The 15,503-nt window shown below is 57.2% G+C and overlaps 8 protein-coding genes across 8 annotated transcripts; 5 read left to right on the top strand and 3 right to left on the bottom strand.

Annotated features, from left to right (window-relative positions):
• Positions 1-389: 389 nt before the first annotated feature.
• Positions 390-1,023, top strand: ISF_02860 (hypothetical protein; the record flags this gene model as incomplete). Its single annotated transcript, XM_018846466.1, has 2 exons — positions 390-462; positions 545-1,023. 2 exons carry the CDS (start codon positions 390-392, stop codon positions 1,021-1,023), a joined length of 552 nt encoding a protein of 183 aa, XP_018706194.1.
• Positions 1,024-1,378: 355 nt separating this feature from the next.
• Positions 1,379-1,765, bottom strand: ISF_02859 (transthyretin domain protein; the record flags this gene model as incomplete). Its single annotated transcript, XM_018846465.1, has 1 exon — positions 1,379-1,765. The coding sequence occupies one exon, from the start codon at positions 1,763-1,765 to the stop codon at positions 1,379-1,381; it is 387 nt and encodes a 128-aa protein (XP_018706193.1).
• A 719-nt stretch (positions 1,766-2,484) lies between these two features.
• ISF_02858 (hypothetical protein) lies at positions 2,485-3,254 on the top strand (the record flags this gene model as incomplete). Its single annotated transcript, XM_018846464.1, has 2 exons — positions 2,485-2,828; positions 2,885-3,254. 2 exons carry the CDS (start codon positions 2,485-2,487, stop codon positions 3,252-3,254), a joined length of 714 nt encoding a protein of 237 aa, XP_018706192.1.
• Positions 3,255-4,058: 804 nt separating this feature from the next.
• Positions 4,059-4,809, top strand: ISF_02857 (hypothetical protein; the record flags this gene model as incomplete). Its single annotated transcript, XM_018846463.1, has 2 exons — positions 4,059-4,418; positions 4,519-4,809. The coding sequence occupies 2 exons, from the start codon at positions 4,059-4,061 to the stop codon at positions 4,807-4,809; spliced, it is 651 nt and encodes a 216-aa protein (XP_018706191.1).
• Positions 4,810-5,329: 520 nt separating this feature from the next.
• Positions 5,330-6,411, top strand: ISF_02856 (Arsenical pump ATPase, ArsA; the record flags this gene model as incomplete). The annotated part of the gene is made up of 2 exons (XM_018846462.1): positions 5,330-5,713; positions 5,776-6,411. 2 exons carry the CDS (start codon positions 5,330-5,332, stop codon positions 6,409-6,411), a joined length of 1,020 nt encoding a protein of 339 aa, XP_018706190.1.
• A 552-nt stretch (positions 6,412-6,963) lies between these two features.
• On the bottom strand, positions 6,964-8,953 carry ISF_02855 (retinoblastoma-binding protein; the record flags this gene model as incomplete). Its single annotated transcript, XM_018846461.1, has 3 exons — positions 6,964-8,389; positions 8,440-8,728; positions 8,782-8,953. 3 exons carry the CDS (start codon positions 8,951-8,953, stop codon positions 6,964-6,966), a joined length of 1,887 nt encoding a protein of 628 aa, XP_018706189.1.
• A 2,391-nt stretch (positions 8,954-11,344) lies between these two features.
• On the bottom strand, positions 11,345-13,365 carry ISF_02854 (hypothetical protein; the record flags this gene model as incomplete). Its single annotated transcript, XM_018846460.1, has 2 exons — positions 11,345-11,392; positions 12,031-13,365. The coding sequence occupies 2 exons, from the start codon at positions 13,363-13,365 to the stop codon at positions 11,345-11,347; spliced, it is 1,383 nt and encodes a 460-aa protein (XP_018706188.1).
• A 323-nt stretch (positions 13,366-13,688) lies between these two features.
• ISF_02853 (glutamate carboxypeptidase) lies at positions 13,689-15,341 on the top strand (the record flags this gene model as incomplete). The annotated part of the gene is made up of 1 exon (XM_018846459.1): positions 13,689-15,341. The coding sequence occupies one exon, from the start codon at positions 13,689-13,691 to the stop codon at positions 15,339-15,341; it is 1,653 nt and encodes a 550-aa protein (XP_018706187.1).
• Between the last annotated feature and the right edge of the window lie 162 nt (positions 15,342-15,503).

The following is a 15,503-nucleotide window of genomic DNA, read 5'->3' as shown; positions in this document are numbered from 1 at the left end:
CTTGGGTGTCACTCCTTGTCGAAGCGCCTCTTTCGCTGCTTCACATGGCACGAAGTCTACCGTGACTGTGGCTTTGTTCTCCCTCACCTTGCATTACCATCGGTATTTTCCACCGGAATAACGTCCTTTTCTTTGACTGCGAGCGTGGCTTTCCTATCCGGCCAGGAATCACCCAGTGGTCGTTTGCACTACGGCACGTCTCGCTTCTAGCCTGGCGCCCAACGACATCCATTACCGCACGACTATCATCATCTACCTGGTTAATCTACCTGCTACTTCAGCACGCGCTCCGAAATACTCCAAACAAACTCTCTACCCGTCTCCCGATAAACTACTCGCCGCTCCCATCTATCCAACGTCGGATTGAATGCTTCCATCATCACGCAACCATGTCTCCTTCCAACTCCATCCGCGCCGCTCACCTACCGCGAGACACGGGCTTTCCTGAGCCCTTTTGCTCCGGTAAGATACCCAACTGAGACCCCCTTTTTGGCATTGATCCAAGACGATGGCCCCAGGCGAAGAGAACTGACAAGAATCACAGGCCGCAACACGACCCTTCCGCACCCCGAAGCCGACCTCTCCCCCAACGCCTGCATCGGCCAGGAGGACGTCCACGTCGACTTCACCCGCAAGCGTACTGGCCTGTCCTTCCTGCACCGCTCCAAGAAGCACAGGAAGGGGACGCTGGTCCACGGCGCGCTCGCCGCGTCCCAGTCGTCCGCCGGCCAGAGCGCCGTCTCCCTCGTGTCCTCCACGGCGCCGGGCGGCGGCGGCGGCGACTCCCGCCCGCAGACGCGGGAGAGGAGCAGCAGCAGCAGCCACCGCCAGCCGCTCCGCCGCCCGCACAGCAACTCGCAGCCGTCCATCGTCGAGACGCCTCCCAGCCCGATGGGCTCCAAGTACGCGCGGGACAGCTTCGCGACGACCAGGCGAGATGAGGAGGAGACGCCGCCCACATCGCCGGATGACGCGTCTGTCAAGTCGAAAAGGCGGTTGCTGAACAAGTTTCGTCGACGGTAAAGGCATGTCAACGAAACAGTATTGAAAAAGGAAGACAAGGAAATTATGCTTCATCTTGACCGGCTTCACGACTTGATGCCTCATTTCTGTCTTTTATCATCATATCATTCTTTTTTAATTAAGCGCCGGAGTTGGGTTCAACTGTACATTTCATTTTCATTTTCCCTGGGCGGTCCACAGCGTACGCCAACGGGGCCATTGTCTGAGCTGCATTAGCTAAAGTGTTGACATTCCAAGCCATAACTATCTTTTTATGTAGACGATGTCAAATTCAATTCAAATTGCCCTTCTTTCTCCATCCGCCTTGTCCAACCTCCCCTTACCCGCCTCACAGGTATCGCATGCGTCGACCCCCTTAGCTCCCGCGGTACGTCGTAAACGTAAACGGGCTCAGCAGCAGCGGCACGTGGTAGTGCTGGCCCTGCTGCACGCGAAAGACAACGACGGCCTCGGGGAAGAAGGTCCGGCCCTCGCCAAAGTACGCCTCGGTGGCGAAGGTCAGCCGCCACCGCGACGTCGCGCTGCCAACGCTGGCGAGCGCGTCTGCTAGTGGCGCCAAGGGGTCATCGGGCTGCCAGCGGGTGACGCGGCCGTCGGCGTCGGTCACGGCCGTGTACCGGTGCGGCGAGGCGGCGGTGGTCGTCTCGGGACCCTCGAGGCGCACGGCGATGTTGGCGGCGGGGCGGCCGGCGGTGGTGTCGAGGACGTGGCAGGTGATGGGGTCCTTTTGCGGCGTCGCCATGTTGCGTGAGGATGAACAAAAATTTCGCGATGAGAGAGAGGGGGTGTACTGTTGTCCGAAGAGAGGAGAGTAGTCAAGGTTGGAAAATGGGTTGTTGATGAAAGAATGCAAGTTGGAGGCAAATGGTTCAGGAAGCTCTCCCCCGCCAAACCCCCACAGCTTGAAAGGGGGCCGCTCGGCGGGTGCCGGCCGGGCCGGGGACGCTTGGCGTTGATTGATGGACAACCACCAGCGTTGCCGCGGGCCTGAGAGTTTACGACAATTTTTCATCTAACCAACAGAAATCAACTTGGCCCTTCCATTCACCTTTTGTACAAGGCACAACGAGTTACCACACCTGGCATCTTGACAGTCTGACGCCGTCACAACTTGGTCGCTCAATCGGGCACCGACAAGACCGCTACGCTATGCCGTATCCAGCTGGCTGTGGCTAGCATCGCCATTGTTGGGCGGGATCCTCGAATGCCAAACCGTACACGGATACTCATTCAAGGGACGCCATGGGGGCCGCTGCGGCTATCGTCGCCATCAAGCCTCCGCGGCCGGTCACCGCCCGATGCTCATCATGGCAGCTGGAAAGCGTGGTCCTATAAAGCCGCCCGTTCCCTTTGATCCCGAGCCGCACGTCGTTGCCTCGGCCTGGTTGCCTCACTAACTATCCGACAACTTTCGCTGCCATTGGTACCATCACCACCCTCAGCAACAGACTCACATCAAGCATGGCCGCCGCCGCCGCAGCCAAGGAAGAAACATTTCGAAACTACGACGACGACCAACAGGCCGAGTCGTACGCCCGCCACCGGCCGGCAAGACTACATACAGCCCCGCGCTGTACTCGGCCGTTGCTGCGCTTCCACCAGTCCACCGGCGGCCGCGAGGCGCTCCTCTCCCGACCGTCGGCTGCGGGGCCCGGGCAACGTAACCCGTGCCCTCGGCCCGCAACTTCTCACGCGGGCGTCGGGCCTCGACGCCTCGCCCGTCCATGGCGCGCCACGAGCCGGGGACGCCCTGAGCCCTGCGCCGCCGGTGCGACGACCCAAGACCGGCGCGCCGCCCCGTCCTTGTACGCATCCGCGGCCGAGGACCTCTCTGCGGTGCGCGGGACATCAACCCCGGCAGCGCGGACCGCATTTACCGCGGCCAGCGCGGCGCACGCACTGGTTCGACATGCCCCGCGTTTCTGGCGCGCGCCGCCCTGCAGGCCCTGCGCCCCGGCGGCACGGTCGCCCTCTGGATCCCCGGCGAGCGCGTCGTGCACCCGTCCACACCCGGCGCGCCCGCGCTCGGCGCGCGCTCCTGCAGCGGCTCGTCGAGCGCGACCCTGCTCCCGCACTGCCTCCCCGGCAACCTGCTCTTCCGGAACCGGTACCGCTCGCTTGCCGCTGCCGTGGACCTTGGACCCGCCGATCGCGGGCTTCGACGAGGCCGCGTTCGAGCGCCGCGAGGCTGGAGAGTTTGGGGTTCATGGCGGGCGGCGAGCGTGCGGTGAGCTTGGACGTTGGTGGAGGCGGCGACGGGCACGCTCAGCCCGGTGACGCGCTGGGCGTGCGGCGAACAGGGACAGGTTGGGCACGGGGGGAGGGGGACGTGGTGAGGAGGCTGAGGAGGGAGATGGAGGAGGTGCTGCAAGGGGATCACGGCGTGAGGATCGTGATGGACGGCACGCTGTTGCTGTTCAAGCGCAACGGGGAGCCGTGAGTGAGTGTCAAGCTTTGGCTACCAAGGGCTGTAAAGGTCGGTGGCTTCAGAGGATTGACCCCTCATGTTGTATTATATTTCTTGTTTTTGTCACCAACACGGGAACCTCGCGTACGTTTTGCAATTTTGCTCAACAACACCAAGTCGCGTGCGCCTTCTGGTTAGCCTGCCCTCTCAAATGAATCATCACGACCATCTTAACTTTCGTTCAGCCCTCTCTAGCCTCCGCCGCTGCAGCGTAGTGTCATGTAGAGCACAAGTACCGCCACACGCGCATTTCTAGTACCGGAGACTTGTCCGTGACATTTGCGTCGTCGCCTTCGAGACGCTACCGCGAACCAACACATGCCGCGATGGCTTCAGGCCGCACCAGACCCTCATTCGCAAATTCTGCACCAGCCACGGGATCAAAAGAAGAAAGCCTTGGACTTGATCAAACATGGTGTGGCGGTGGTTATAAATCAAGTTCCTCTTCCCACGCTCTTTTCATCTCGCCAGCCGCCTTCTTTCTCAACACAACCGGCCCGTCTCTCGTTCCCTTCCCTTGTCCCTCTTCTTTCTTTGTTTCTGCACCTTCACCAGTAAGACAAACAGGATGAAGCTCTCCACTGTCATCGTGGCCACCTCTGCCGCCTCTTTCTCGATGGGCAAGTCGACATCGTCGTCGTCGTCCGTTCCCACCACCTTCCAGACGTCGACCATCAACCCATCGGAGGCGCGCCCCTCGCCGTCGACGACGTTCGCCACCAAGACCAAGCCGCCCAAGGCCACCAAGACGACGACGACCCGCAGGCTCTGGACGCCCATCATCCAGCTCGCCGAGATCCTCACCGCCGGCTGGCCCTGGGCCGGCACGGACATGTGCGACAACTGCTGGGCGCGCGCCGGCGTCTGGCCGCAGCCCAAGTACGAGGACGAGTACCTGAAGAGAGCCATCGAACGGTGCAAGATTTGCGTAAGTCCCTCTTTTTTTTCTCCCTCTCTCTCTCTCTCTCTCTCTCAAGGCAAAAGAGAAAAAAAAACAAAAAAAAAAACTCACAACCCCTACTACGCAGTGCCCGCCGGAAAAGCTGGGCACCAAGACATGCGATCCGAGCCCGTCGCCCTGCATTGCCACCCGCGAGTCTAGGAAAGATAACCTCGCCGATGGCATCTTCCAAAACACCGATCGGCCGATACCGTGGAACACGTCCTCGGGGGATGTGTTCCCCTGGAGCTTGGTGACGCCCGTTCTCAGCAGCCGAAGCGCCAGCCTCATGAGCGAAAGCCTCAAGAGCGCGAGCGCTGGGAAGATTACCGAGACCGACAAGCACTCTCCGAAGGAGTCCGCTCCCCCTAAGACTTAATTTGTTACGTTCTTGCTACTCTTGTAGCTTAAACCAGATACCCTTTTGTTAGTCTAGCCTATCCTCCCTACCCTAGAGGTAGTTGTCGCTCGTTTTAATGTCATTTCCTTTGTCGACTACCATGCTCTTACGTTGGAATCTTTCGTTTGCTTGCCTTGTTTTCCTGTCTTTTGGTATTGTTTTGTGCAAACCGTGGTACTGCGCGTGCATTCGTGAACTTTTACCCATGTACTTGGCCGCCACACTCTTGGAGGGGAAAAGGTGGCGCAAAAGCGCAAGGCACCAGCCGCCACCTAAGATTTATAGGTACCAAGAAATTTGGTCCCTCCAACAACGTCACCGCACTCGGCCCTCCGCCTTGCCATCCACCACCATCATCCGTATCCGCGACCATCTTCTTTAATCTTTGTCTTCAGTTTTCTTTCCTTGCCCCTTCATTGAAACCTTACCTCTTCGGTACCCCCCTCTCCCCGCGCCCTCTTTCGCAACCCCGCGTCACCCCCCCACCCCCTCCTCAACCATGTCCTCCACCGCCATCATCTCCGCCGACGACGACGCCCTCGAGCCGTCGCTGCAGTCGCTGCTCGACCAGCGCTCCCTCCGCTGGATCTTCGTCGGCGGCAAGGGCGGCGTCGGCAAGACCACCACCTCGTGCTCCCTCGCCATCCAGCTCGCCCGCGTCCGCCGCTCCGTCCTGCTCATCTCGACCGACCCCGCCCACAACCTCTCCGACGCCTTCTCCCAAAAGTTCGGCAAGGAGGCCCGCCTCGTCAACGGCTTCGACAACCTCAGCGCCATGGAGATTGACCCCAACGGCAGCATGCAGGACATGCTCGCCGGCCAGGCCGAGCAGGACGACGCCAGCTCCGGCATGGGCGGCATGATGCAGGACCTCGCCTTTTCCGTAAGCTGCCCCCTTCTCCCTCTCTTTCACCACCCGCTTCATGTACTGACAAAAATTCCCAGATCCCCGGAATCGACGAGGCCATGTCCTTTGCCGAGGTCCTCAAGCAGGTCAAGTCCCTCTCCTACGAGACCATCGTCTTCGACACCGCCCCGACCGGCCACACCCTGCGCTTCCTGCAGTTCCCCACCGTCCTCGAAAAGGCCCTCGCCAAGCTCGCCCAGCTCTCCGCCCAGTACGGCCCGCTCCTCACCGGCTTCCTCGGCCCCAACGCGCAGCTGCCCAACGGCCAGTCCCTCGCCGACATGACCGAGAAGCTCGAGTCCCTCCGCGCCACCATCGCCGAGGTCAACGCCCAGTTCAAGGACGCCGACCTCACCACCTTCGTCTGCGTCTGCATCGCCGAGTTCCTCAGCCTCTACGAGACGGAGCGCATGATCCAGGAGCTCACCGGCTACGGCATCGACACCCGCTCCATCGTCGTCAACCAGCTGCTGTTTCCCAAATCGGGGTCCGACTGCGACCAGTGCACGGCCCGGAGAAAGATGCAGGCCAAGTACCTGGACCAGTACGAGGAGCTCTACGCGGAGGACTTCAACGTCGTCAAGATGCCCCTGCTCGTCGACGAGGTCCGCGGCAAGGAGAGGCTGGAGAAGTTTAGCGACATGCTCGTACACCCCTACGTCCCCCCGCAGTGAACTTGGAGAAGCTTCCACTGCACATGAAGATATGACGTCAATTGGACATGAAGAAATGTAGAAAAAAATCAATGGGTTATTTACGTTAGGAGTTGGCTTTACGTGGGTAGAGTGTTGCCATTACATGGAGAGCACGGTTGGCAAAGGCAGCACAGCCTGGCATTCACACGGCATAAGGTAGAGAGGTTGTTTGATAGAACGAGTCAATTAAAGATGCACCGAATTATCTGGCAACGCAGAAGAGAGCCTGTTGTTGACAGCATGTCTCAGTCATATTCCTGATTCCTAATGACGGTAGCATTTCCAGCCCAAGAGTAATGTTCACCTCTCAAGCTATCCATCATCTTCATTGCCTTGTTACAGACCGGAGCCGAGCCAGCACAACACGGACTGCTCGTCCTGCCCTTCCCCCCATCCCATCCAAAACTTGCCCAAAAAAAAAAACGCCCTGCGCCTCCATGTGTATATATATGTCTGTGAGTTGCGCCAAAAAAACAATAACCAAAACAACAAAAAACGCCATGTTTCAACAGACTCCAATCAGCGGCTCCTCTAGAGCTCTCTGTAATCGCTTGGGCGTATGCGACGCATCTTGTTCTGCTGTCGGTGCGGGTTCACGGGCTTGCGCATATACGCGTCATCGTCGCCTCCCCCGTTACCTCCTTGCTGATGGAGGCCGTTGCCGCCGTTCTGGAATCCTCCATTCATACCATTCATGGGACCCATGTCGCCCCCCATGCCCATGTTCCCCATCCCATTCATGTTCATTCCTCCCCAGCCGCCCTCGCCGAAGCCATTGTTCATGCCGTTGAACCCGGACATCCCCATCATGTTTGGCATCCCCATCATGTTTGGCATCCCCATGTTGGGCATCCCCATGCCCATGTTCATCATGTTCATATTAGGCATACCCATCATATTTGGCATCATTCCCATGTTGTTGAACATCATGTTCATATCCATGCCGTTCATGCCGTTCATGCCATTCATACCATTCATACCGTTCATGCCACCATTCATATAGTTCATGTTTTGTTGGTTTTGCATGGCGCGAGGTCCTTTGGGGATTTTGGGGTTCTCCAGCAGCTCCTCAGCGGGTCGCTTCTTTGGCGGAGCAACCTCTTTAGTGTCGTTGTTCCCTGGAGACTTTTCAGGGTCTGCGGCTTTCTTTGGTGACATGGTCTTCTCCGGGGAATGCGACTCTTCCTTGGCGTCTGAGGTTTCGGTGTCTTCCGACTTCTGCGGAGCCTCAACCTCAGCAGAGATCCCGTTTACTTCAATATTGGAGGAAGTGCTCTCCGCCTCTTTCTCTTCTGTTTTCGCCTCATCCTTTGGTGAGGCGGCAGCTGCTGGGTTGGCTTTAGCAGCTTCCTTCTCCTTTAAATATTCCTGGATCTGCTTGGAAGCTTCTTCATCCGGTTGCAAATCATCCAAGAGAACGCCTTCTGTCTGGCAACTAGGGCAGACGAAGTCACTGTCCATAAGAGCATTGCTGATGCAGTCGTTACAGAACGTCTTTTGGCAACAGGGCGTCTTCGTTGGATCTATGAACATCCTCTTATCAATAGAGCACTCCAATCCACGGTCCTGAATCTCCTTGTTGGCCGATTCATTCTCCTTAGATGCCGAAGCCGACTTGGCAGCCTTGGCTTGATACTTTTCCCATGCTGCCTTATCGGGCTCTGCGATGACAAAGTCACCCTCGGCGTTCACCATGATACCAGATGGCCTCTTGGACTCGTCGCCCTCTGACTGGGCCAAAATGTCAGATTTATCCACCTTTTGCAAAAATGAACGCGGGATGCCGGTCGTACGCTTCACGCGTGGTCTATTGTCAAAGTCGGGATCGTCATTTGTGGGACAGCTTTGGATCCAATGGCCTTTGTTACCACACCGATAGCAAATGTATCCGTTTGGCGGCTCGTGATCTGGCACGTTAACCGGTCGCTTGGCACCGGGCTTGAAGACAGGTGCTTGGCTGCTGATTGTTAGCATTCGTCATTGTACATAGTATTGGGCTCAACATACTGAGAAAGCTCTTCCTGCTGAGCGGACCACTGTTCCGTCTGGGCGGCAAACATGGCGGCCATCTTCTCTTCCTCCGTCATGGCATTGTTCATTTGGTTGATGGCCACCCCCGACGTCTTGGTTGCTGGGACCTTGGCGGTCTGTTCCTTTCGCCCGGCATTCTTGGCCGCGACAGGCATCTTGCCGGTGACATATCGGGCCGCTCTACCTGCGCCCGGCTTGGCCGCAGGTTGACGTCGGGCAATGACCGTGGTTGATCGAGGAATAATGGTTGTATCATCATCATAGACTGCGGTGGGTTAGCCATCTATCCGCTTGCAATGCGAGAGCTGCAAGACTTACCTTCGCTGTTGTCGTCGGTGTAAATCAAGAGGTCGAAATCCGTTCCATCTCCCAGGCCGCTCTTGATGATGATTTCGCGCTTGAGTTCGAAGACCGAGATGCCGGTGCCATCAAACTCTACCCTCGTCGGCTCCTTCTGTGACTTGAATTTGAAAAAGACCGAAGAGGCCATTTTTCAAGTGTTGACTGAAAAGCTTGATTCCCAAGAGTCAAGTAGCCCTTTCAAGGTGAAGCCGGCTTGCTCACTTCAGAGGTGGCTGTTGATCCCTTCTTCGCACCGGAATCCGTTTGTTTGTTGCAAGGATTCGATTTTTCTTCTTTGATTGTTCCTTTCTTGCACTCAATCGCCTTTTCAGGTCAAATGGAAATAATAAATTGATTGTACTTGAAAAAAGAGAAATGGAAATGGAAATGGAAATGCAAAGGGAACTGGGCACGATGACGAGTACACGTGGCCGAAGCCAACAGGAAAACAAACAGTCCCAGACTCCTCCTCACTATCAAGCAACCACGAAACCTCTGGTAGCAGCGAAGAACCTCGTTAGCTAATTCCCAGTATCTATCAAATCGTGCACCGATGCAAGGGAACGTGCTGGCTCGAGAGACGCAGACAATCGGGTGGCGTTTCAGCAGGTCACGAGCCAGGCAGGAGCCGCGCGCGGGTGTCGAAAAAGCTACGAGGAAGCCTCCGAGAAGAAATAGGTAGACAACTAAGGGCCTTCAGATGTGCCGTGCCCGATAGCTGTGCAATTTGATGGATGGAATGGAAACGAGCAGGTGATGCAGGAGGGTGAAAGGAGGAGGCGAGAAGCGGGCGCAGCAGGCAAATTAAGGCGGGCGGAGCCGGTGGCGTTCACTTCACCGAGGAGTCCGGGTCGGGTAATACTTATTCCGGATACCAGCTAGCTGGACAAAGGACTTTGGAAGCCTTGCTCAAGTGATCAAGTATCCGTTCTCGGTACTCTTTCTTTGGACTAACTAAGTTAGTTAGTACTTTGCGACACTTGTACAGGGTCTAGAACGAAGAAAGGCATTGGCAAGTGGCAGCAATCGCCAGATATCGATATCCCCTTTTTGTTTACATTTGATTTTTTGCATATTTTCATGAAATACTATTGGAATTAAAGAAGGCATAGATCTACATTATTAGGTACTTGGGCTCACCCGCTCTAGGTCCACCTCCTTGTCACCTACTGAGACTTGAATCATAACACCCAACTGGTTTAGGAAGCTGTGACAAGACGAGTAACAAGAAAAGAAACAGAAAACAAAGACAAGCCTCGAAATCCACGAAATTGGTTGTAAAAATTCATTCAACTGACCTCTAACCAGTCATGGACACTGTTTCTAAGCCGAGCCCGTCTAGAGACCGGCTCAGGCCTAGATAAACACCGTCTAACTCCGTCCCATTCATTACCAATCCACCCCGGAAGCCGGAGATTTACGACCGGAATTTCAGCGAACGGAAAAAATACGCTGCAATATATATATTTATAATGCTACATGTTTGTGAATTTTGAAAGTTCCTTTTTGATAGCCAAGGTCGGTCAAAGTGCACCACGGACGCTGAGCCATAGCTAACTTACGCCAAACGACCACCAAGACCGTCGTGCACAATTGGCAGTATGTTATTTTAGAATATTCCTCGAAGAAGGCATGGTACATCCCATCTAGCATTTTCGACGATTTCTGGTTCAATTCGCAAGCTAATATCTCCGAAAAAGCACAGCCAATACAGACCTTAATGGGCGGCTCTACCAAGACTCACAGGCCGGTGCAGCAGCGCGGCTACCAACATAAAGAAAACATGGATAGGCATGGCCCCGGTCACGCAGGTCCGTATGGACTAGCGTGTTCGAATTGCTTCAAAGCAAAAAGCAAATGTGCTGCCATGTCTGGCGACAGGACCACCAACGAGTGCCGGAGATGTCATCGCCTTGGTAAGGTCTGTCAGCCGAGGGGCTCCATGCGGCAGCGTGGTGTCACGCGCAAGACGAATACGTCATCTTCACGGATCGAAGAGCTTGAGAGCATGGTCGAAAGTCTCTTGGCGCAATTACGTTCAGGCGGAGCAAGCGGCCGGGCTACCGCAGTTGGCGACACGACAGCAGATGAGAACGTCTTACCAAGCATTGAGGTGGATAGTAATGCAGCCGTCCAGGACGATTTCGGAAGCACCAGAATAGACGAAACGAGCGAGAGCGGCTCCCAGGATGACAAGCTTTTCAACAAGTTCGGCTCGTGGATGCCGCCAGTCCACCCTTCATGAACCCGCCCTCTACGATCACGACACAGACACTAGAAAATACAAGGTGATGCTATTTGTAACTTAATTTTGAACGTGTCTGCCAAATTGCGTGTTATTGTCATATACTCCCTGACATTGGCATATGTCCTGAGTATGCCAGTCAATCCTGAACTTTGCATTTCCGTTTCGGCATTCTGTATTCCATCTCCGAAATCGAGCCTTCCCGATGCGATCCCTCTCCCAGCAAGCATAACGCTGGCGAATAGCGGCCTCGTTCCGACTACGGGTGACTTTGCGGCACACATCCCGGCAGCTCTACACTGTAATGGTGCGCGGCCCTGCGCTGGTCGCCTGCAGGAAGCTCTGTAGGCAAAACAGTAGACGCCAGCTCGAGTGAGCCGGCCTTCATCGCCGCCTCCCGTTCCGCTACGCATGAGCCGCCATCTAAGTGCGACTGGCTTTGTTCGTTGGCGACCGCTGCGGCCGCGCTGTTGTTCTTTGCCCCTTGGCGATAGCGAAGGACAAAGAGGACTGCAATGCACAACACGACGGCTGCAACAGACATTTGAGACAGCAATAGCTACTTTTTGTGTCGCAGAGGGGCCAGAAGACTTGGTCGCGGGTTCTGGTGTCAGTCAAGTGATGCACATCCTGGGCAAGATTGGGCAAGATTGGGCAAGATTGGGCAATAGGAAATTCATAATAGCCCACCGCCGACACCAGGACAGTGTTGAAAGATAAAAATCTTCAGACTTTCGGGAAGGAGATAATGTACTGGGTCGTGTCACCGTCGTCGAGGCTCACTTTCTGAGGGTCTCGAGTCTCATCCTGCCAGTATGAAGGGTCCAAACCCACAGCGCATCAACGAGAAGGATATCCACAAAACTAAAGACCAAGCTTCCCCCAAAAACAAAGGAATGATATGTCCAGGCCCCTGCTGCATCCAGGTTGGCCGTTTGACACACGATGGCCCAAGGCAACACATACAATAGATTGCTCACCAGACTTTGCCATAGATACCAGCGTGGTCTCGTTGCCAGTAAAATGGTGGCCATCTGGGTTGACATGGCATAGAAGATGTAGCACCAGTCTATAGTACGCCACATCATGGCTGTGACGTCGGCGACGTCGTCTGAGCCAGATAGATAACGGGCAAAGGGTCGAGCGCCGAAGAAGGACAGGAACAAGCACATGGGGACCTCGAAAACTAGGGCCAATAGGAAAGAAGTCGCAGCTGGTCGCATTATAGACAGGATCGTGCGGAGTCCCACAACGGGCCGCAAAGTTGACGTCCCAATGTTGCTTCTGAAGGCTCCCCATATATGACCGGTGAATGTGAGGGACGTTTGCTCCAGAGCTTGGACAGGGACCATGATCAAGCCCCAGCGGATCGTATTAAACACTCCCCAGGCAGTTGCGTACGTGGAGCCCATGGAAACAATGTTGGCGACGAGCCAGAGGTACAGAACATTTCTAATCGCGGACTCGGCAAAGGTGAAGAGGCCTGGGCGGGCGAGTACAAGCAAGAGGCGAAGGCTGGGACGGGTAGACTCACGGCTATGGCTATGAAGCGTGTAGAGGGCGACCCTAGAGTTGCGCCAGAGAAAGTACACGACGCCGACCGAGGCGGATACGAGGTTGCAAGTAAGCAGGATGGCGGCCTGATGGAGCACTGAGGGCGTGTGGCTGCCCACGTGGAACGGCGAGACGATCAAGAGATCCAGGATAATGTTGACGGCGAACTTGGCGCTGCTGATGACGAAGGGGACGTCGGGCCGGTCCAGCGCCCTGGTAGCGGCGGACACTGCCGCCTCGACGGTGCTGCTCAACGCGGTGAACGCGGTGAGCTGCACATACAGGACGCTCACGTGGCGCGCCTGTCCCGGCACGAAGGACGCGGCAAAGGTCGCGGCGCCGGAGGCGAAGGCGACGCTTAGGACGAGGCCGAGCAGGGCCTGTGTGAGGAACAGGGTGTGCGCGAGGGCCAGGCGGCGAGCCAGGCTGCGCGAAGCGGCATCGCCAATGACGACCCAGGCGGCGCGGGGCAGGCCCTCGTTGACGACCTCGACGACGACACCCATATAGGTGTAGACGTCGGTGGTGGCGACGAGGGAGGCGTCGATGCGGGCCACCCACAGCTTGGAGAGGGTGCTGTAGAGGGCGGGGAGGATGAAGGAGGCCAGGTTGAAGAGCAAGGCGCGGGTGTAGGACGGACTGCGGGTTGTCGCCGTGGGGACGGCCCGGATAGAGGCTGTTACATCGTGGGCCTGGACAATGGCCGTTGAGGATGTCGGACTTGAGTTTGGCTTGCTGACAGTGGTGGTGTCTGGAGCCATCGTCGGAGCCGGAGCTCGTTAGAGCTCGGAGTCTTGTTGCTCTGGGCGGGGGCGTGGAGACGAACGGGGGTCGTGAAGAGGACCTGAGGCTGTCAGGCTGCACCCAAAAGGGAGCTTTACTCCGTATAAAAAAAGGGCTATGTTTAGCTTGGAAATAACAGTTGGTCATGGATTTATTTCTCACCGTCGTTTATTGGGCGTTGTTTGGCCGGTGATACCCGTCTCTGCCCCGCCACATGCAGCAAACAAGGTGCAGTGCAAATCTGCTATCCAGGTTCCTTCGTTCCGTGACTTTCCCCCTCAGAGAAAAGAGGGAGGGCAACATGCCCCGCACTCAACTTGCACGTCTTGCCTTGCACTGCTGTCGTCAACAGCCTCCTCCTCTTCTTCCCCGCTCCATCACCACCATCACCACACTCACAACCAGCACCGCTCGTCCGTTGCCGTCCGCCGTATCATCCAAACTCTCCTCGCCCTCGTCTCACCTCCCGACCTCCCGCCGCTCCTACCTCACAGACGCCGTCCGCGCGCACCAGGCTCTCAAAATGGCCCCCAGCCTCGACGGCTACTTCAAGCAGGTCGACGACCTCGCCGACGCCTTCATTGAGCGCCTGCGCAAGGCCGTCGCCATCCCCTCCATCTCCGCCGAGGATGCCCGCCGACCCGACGTCGTCCGCATGGGCCACTTCCTCGCCGGCGAGCTCAAGGCCCTCGGCGCCGAGGTCGAGCTGCGCCCGCTCGGCAAGCAGCCGCACAAGGAGCACCTCGAGCTGCCCCCCGTCGTCGTCGCCCGCTACGGTCGCGACGCCTCCAAGCGCACCATCCTCGTCTACGGCCACTACGACGTCCAGCCCGCCGACCGCAGCGACGGCTGGGCCACCGAGCCCTTTGAGCTGACCGTCGACGCCGACGGCCGCATGTTCGGCCGCGGCTCGACCGACGACAAGGGCCCCGTCCTCGGCTGGCTTAACGCCATCGAGGCCCACCAAAAGGCCGGCGTTGACTTCCCCGTCAACCTCCTCATGTGCTTCGAGGGTATGGAGGAGTACGGCTCCGAGGGTCTGGACGACTTCATCCGTGCCGAGGCCGGCAAGTACTTTGCCGACACCGACGCCATCTGCATCTCCGACAACTACTGGCTCGGCACCGAGAAGCCCTGCCTCACCTACGGCCTCCGCGGCTGCAACTACTACTCCCTCGAGGTCTCCGGCCCCGCCGCCGACCTCCACAGCGGCGTCTTCGGCGGTCAGGCCCACGAACCCATGACCGACGTCGCCCAGCTCTTCAGCCGCCTCGTCGACAGCAAGGGCAACATCCTCATCCCCGGCATCTCTGAGCAGGTCGCCCCCGTCACAGCCGACGAGGCCTCCCTCTACGACTCCATCGCCTTCACCATGGCCAACCTGCACGAGTCCCTCGGTAGCACTACCACCATCCACGACACCGAGAAGCCCACCCTCATGGCCCGCTGGCGCTACCCGTCCCTCTCCCTCCACGGCATCGAGGGCGCCTTTGCCTCTCCCGGCGCCAAGACCGTCATCCCCGCCAAGGTCATTGGCAAGTTCTCCATCCGCACCGTCCCCGACATGGACATTGACAAGACCAACGCCGCCGTCTTCAAGTACGTCCAGGACGAGTTCGCCAAGCTCGGCAGCAAGAACACCCTCAAGGTCGAGTGCATGCACGCCGGCAAGTGGTGGGTCGCCTCGCCCAAGCACTGGAACTTCTCCGCTGCCGCCAAGGCCGTCGAGCGCGTCTGGGGCGTCCAGCCCGACTTCACCCGCGAGGGCGGCAGCATCCCCGTCACGCTGACCTTTGAGGAGGCCACCGGCAAGAACGTCCTCCTGCTGCCCATGGGTAGCTCCACCGACGGCGCTCACTCCATCAACGAGAAGCTCGACAAGCGCAACTACATTGAGGGCATCAAGCTGCTCGGCGCCTACCTGCACTACGTTGCCGAGGAGCCCCAGAGCTAAAATTACAAGGAGTAAAACAAAACAACAAAAACATCATATTTTGTACTTGCAAGTAATGTAGATTGAATTAGGTACATGAATTCAACAGCTTCTTGCTACAGTCGTCACGGGGTTGATGAAGTGAGTAGAAAGAAATCGTTGTATAATTAAGAATCACCAGAT

This window comes from Cordyceps fumosorosea (assembly GCF_001636725.1).
Source record: "Cordyceps fumosorosea ARSEF 2679 chromosome Unknown scaffold_5, whole genome shotgun sequence".
Lineage (NCBI taxonomy): Eukaryota > Fungi > Ascomycota > Sordariomycetes > Hypocreales > Cordycipitaceae > Cordyceps > Cordyceps fumosorosea.
This window is presented reverse-complemented; position numbering and strand designations above follow the sequence as displayed.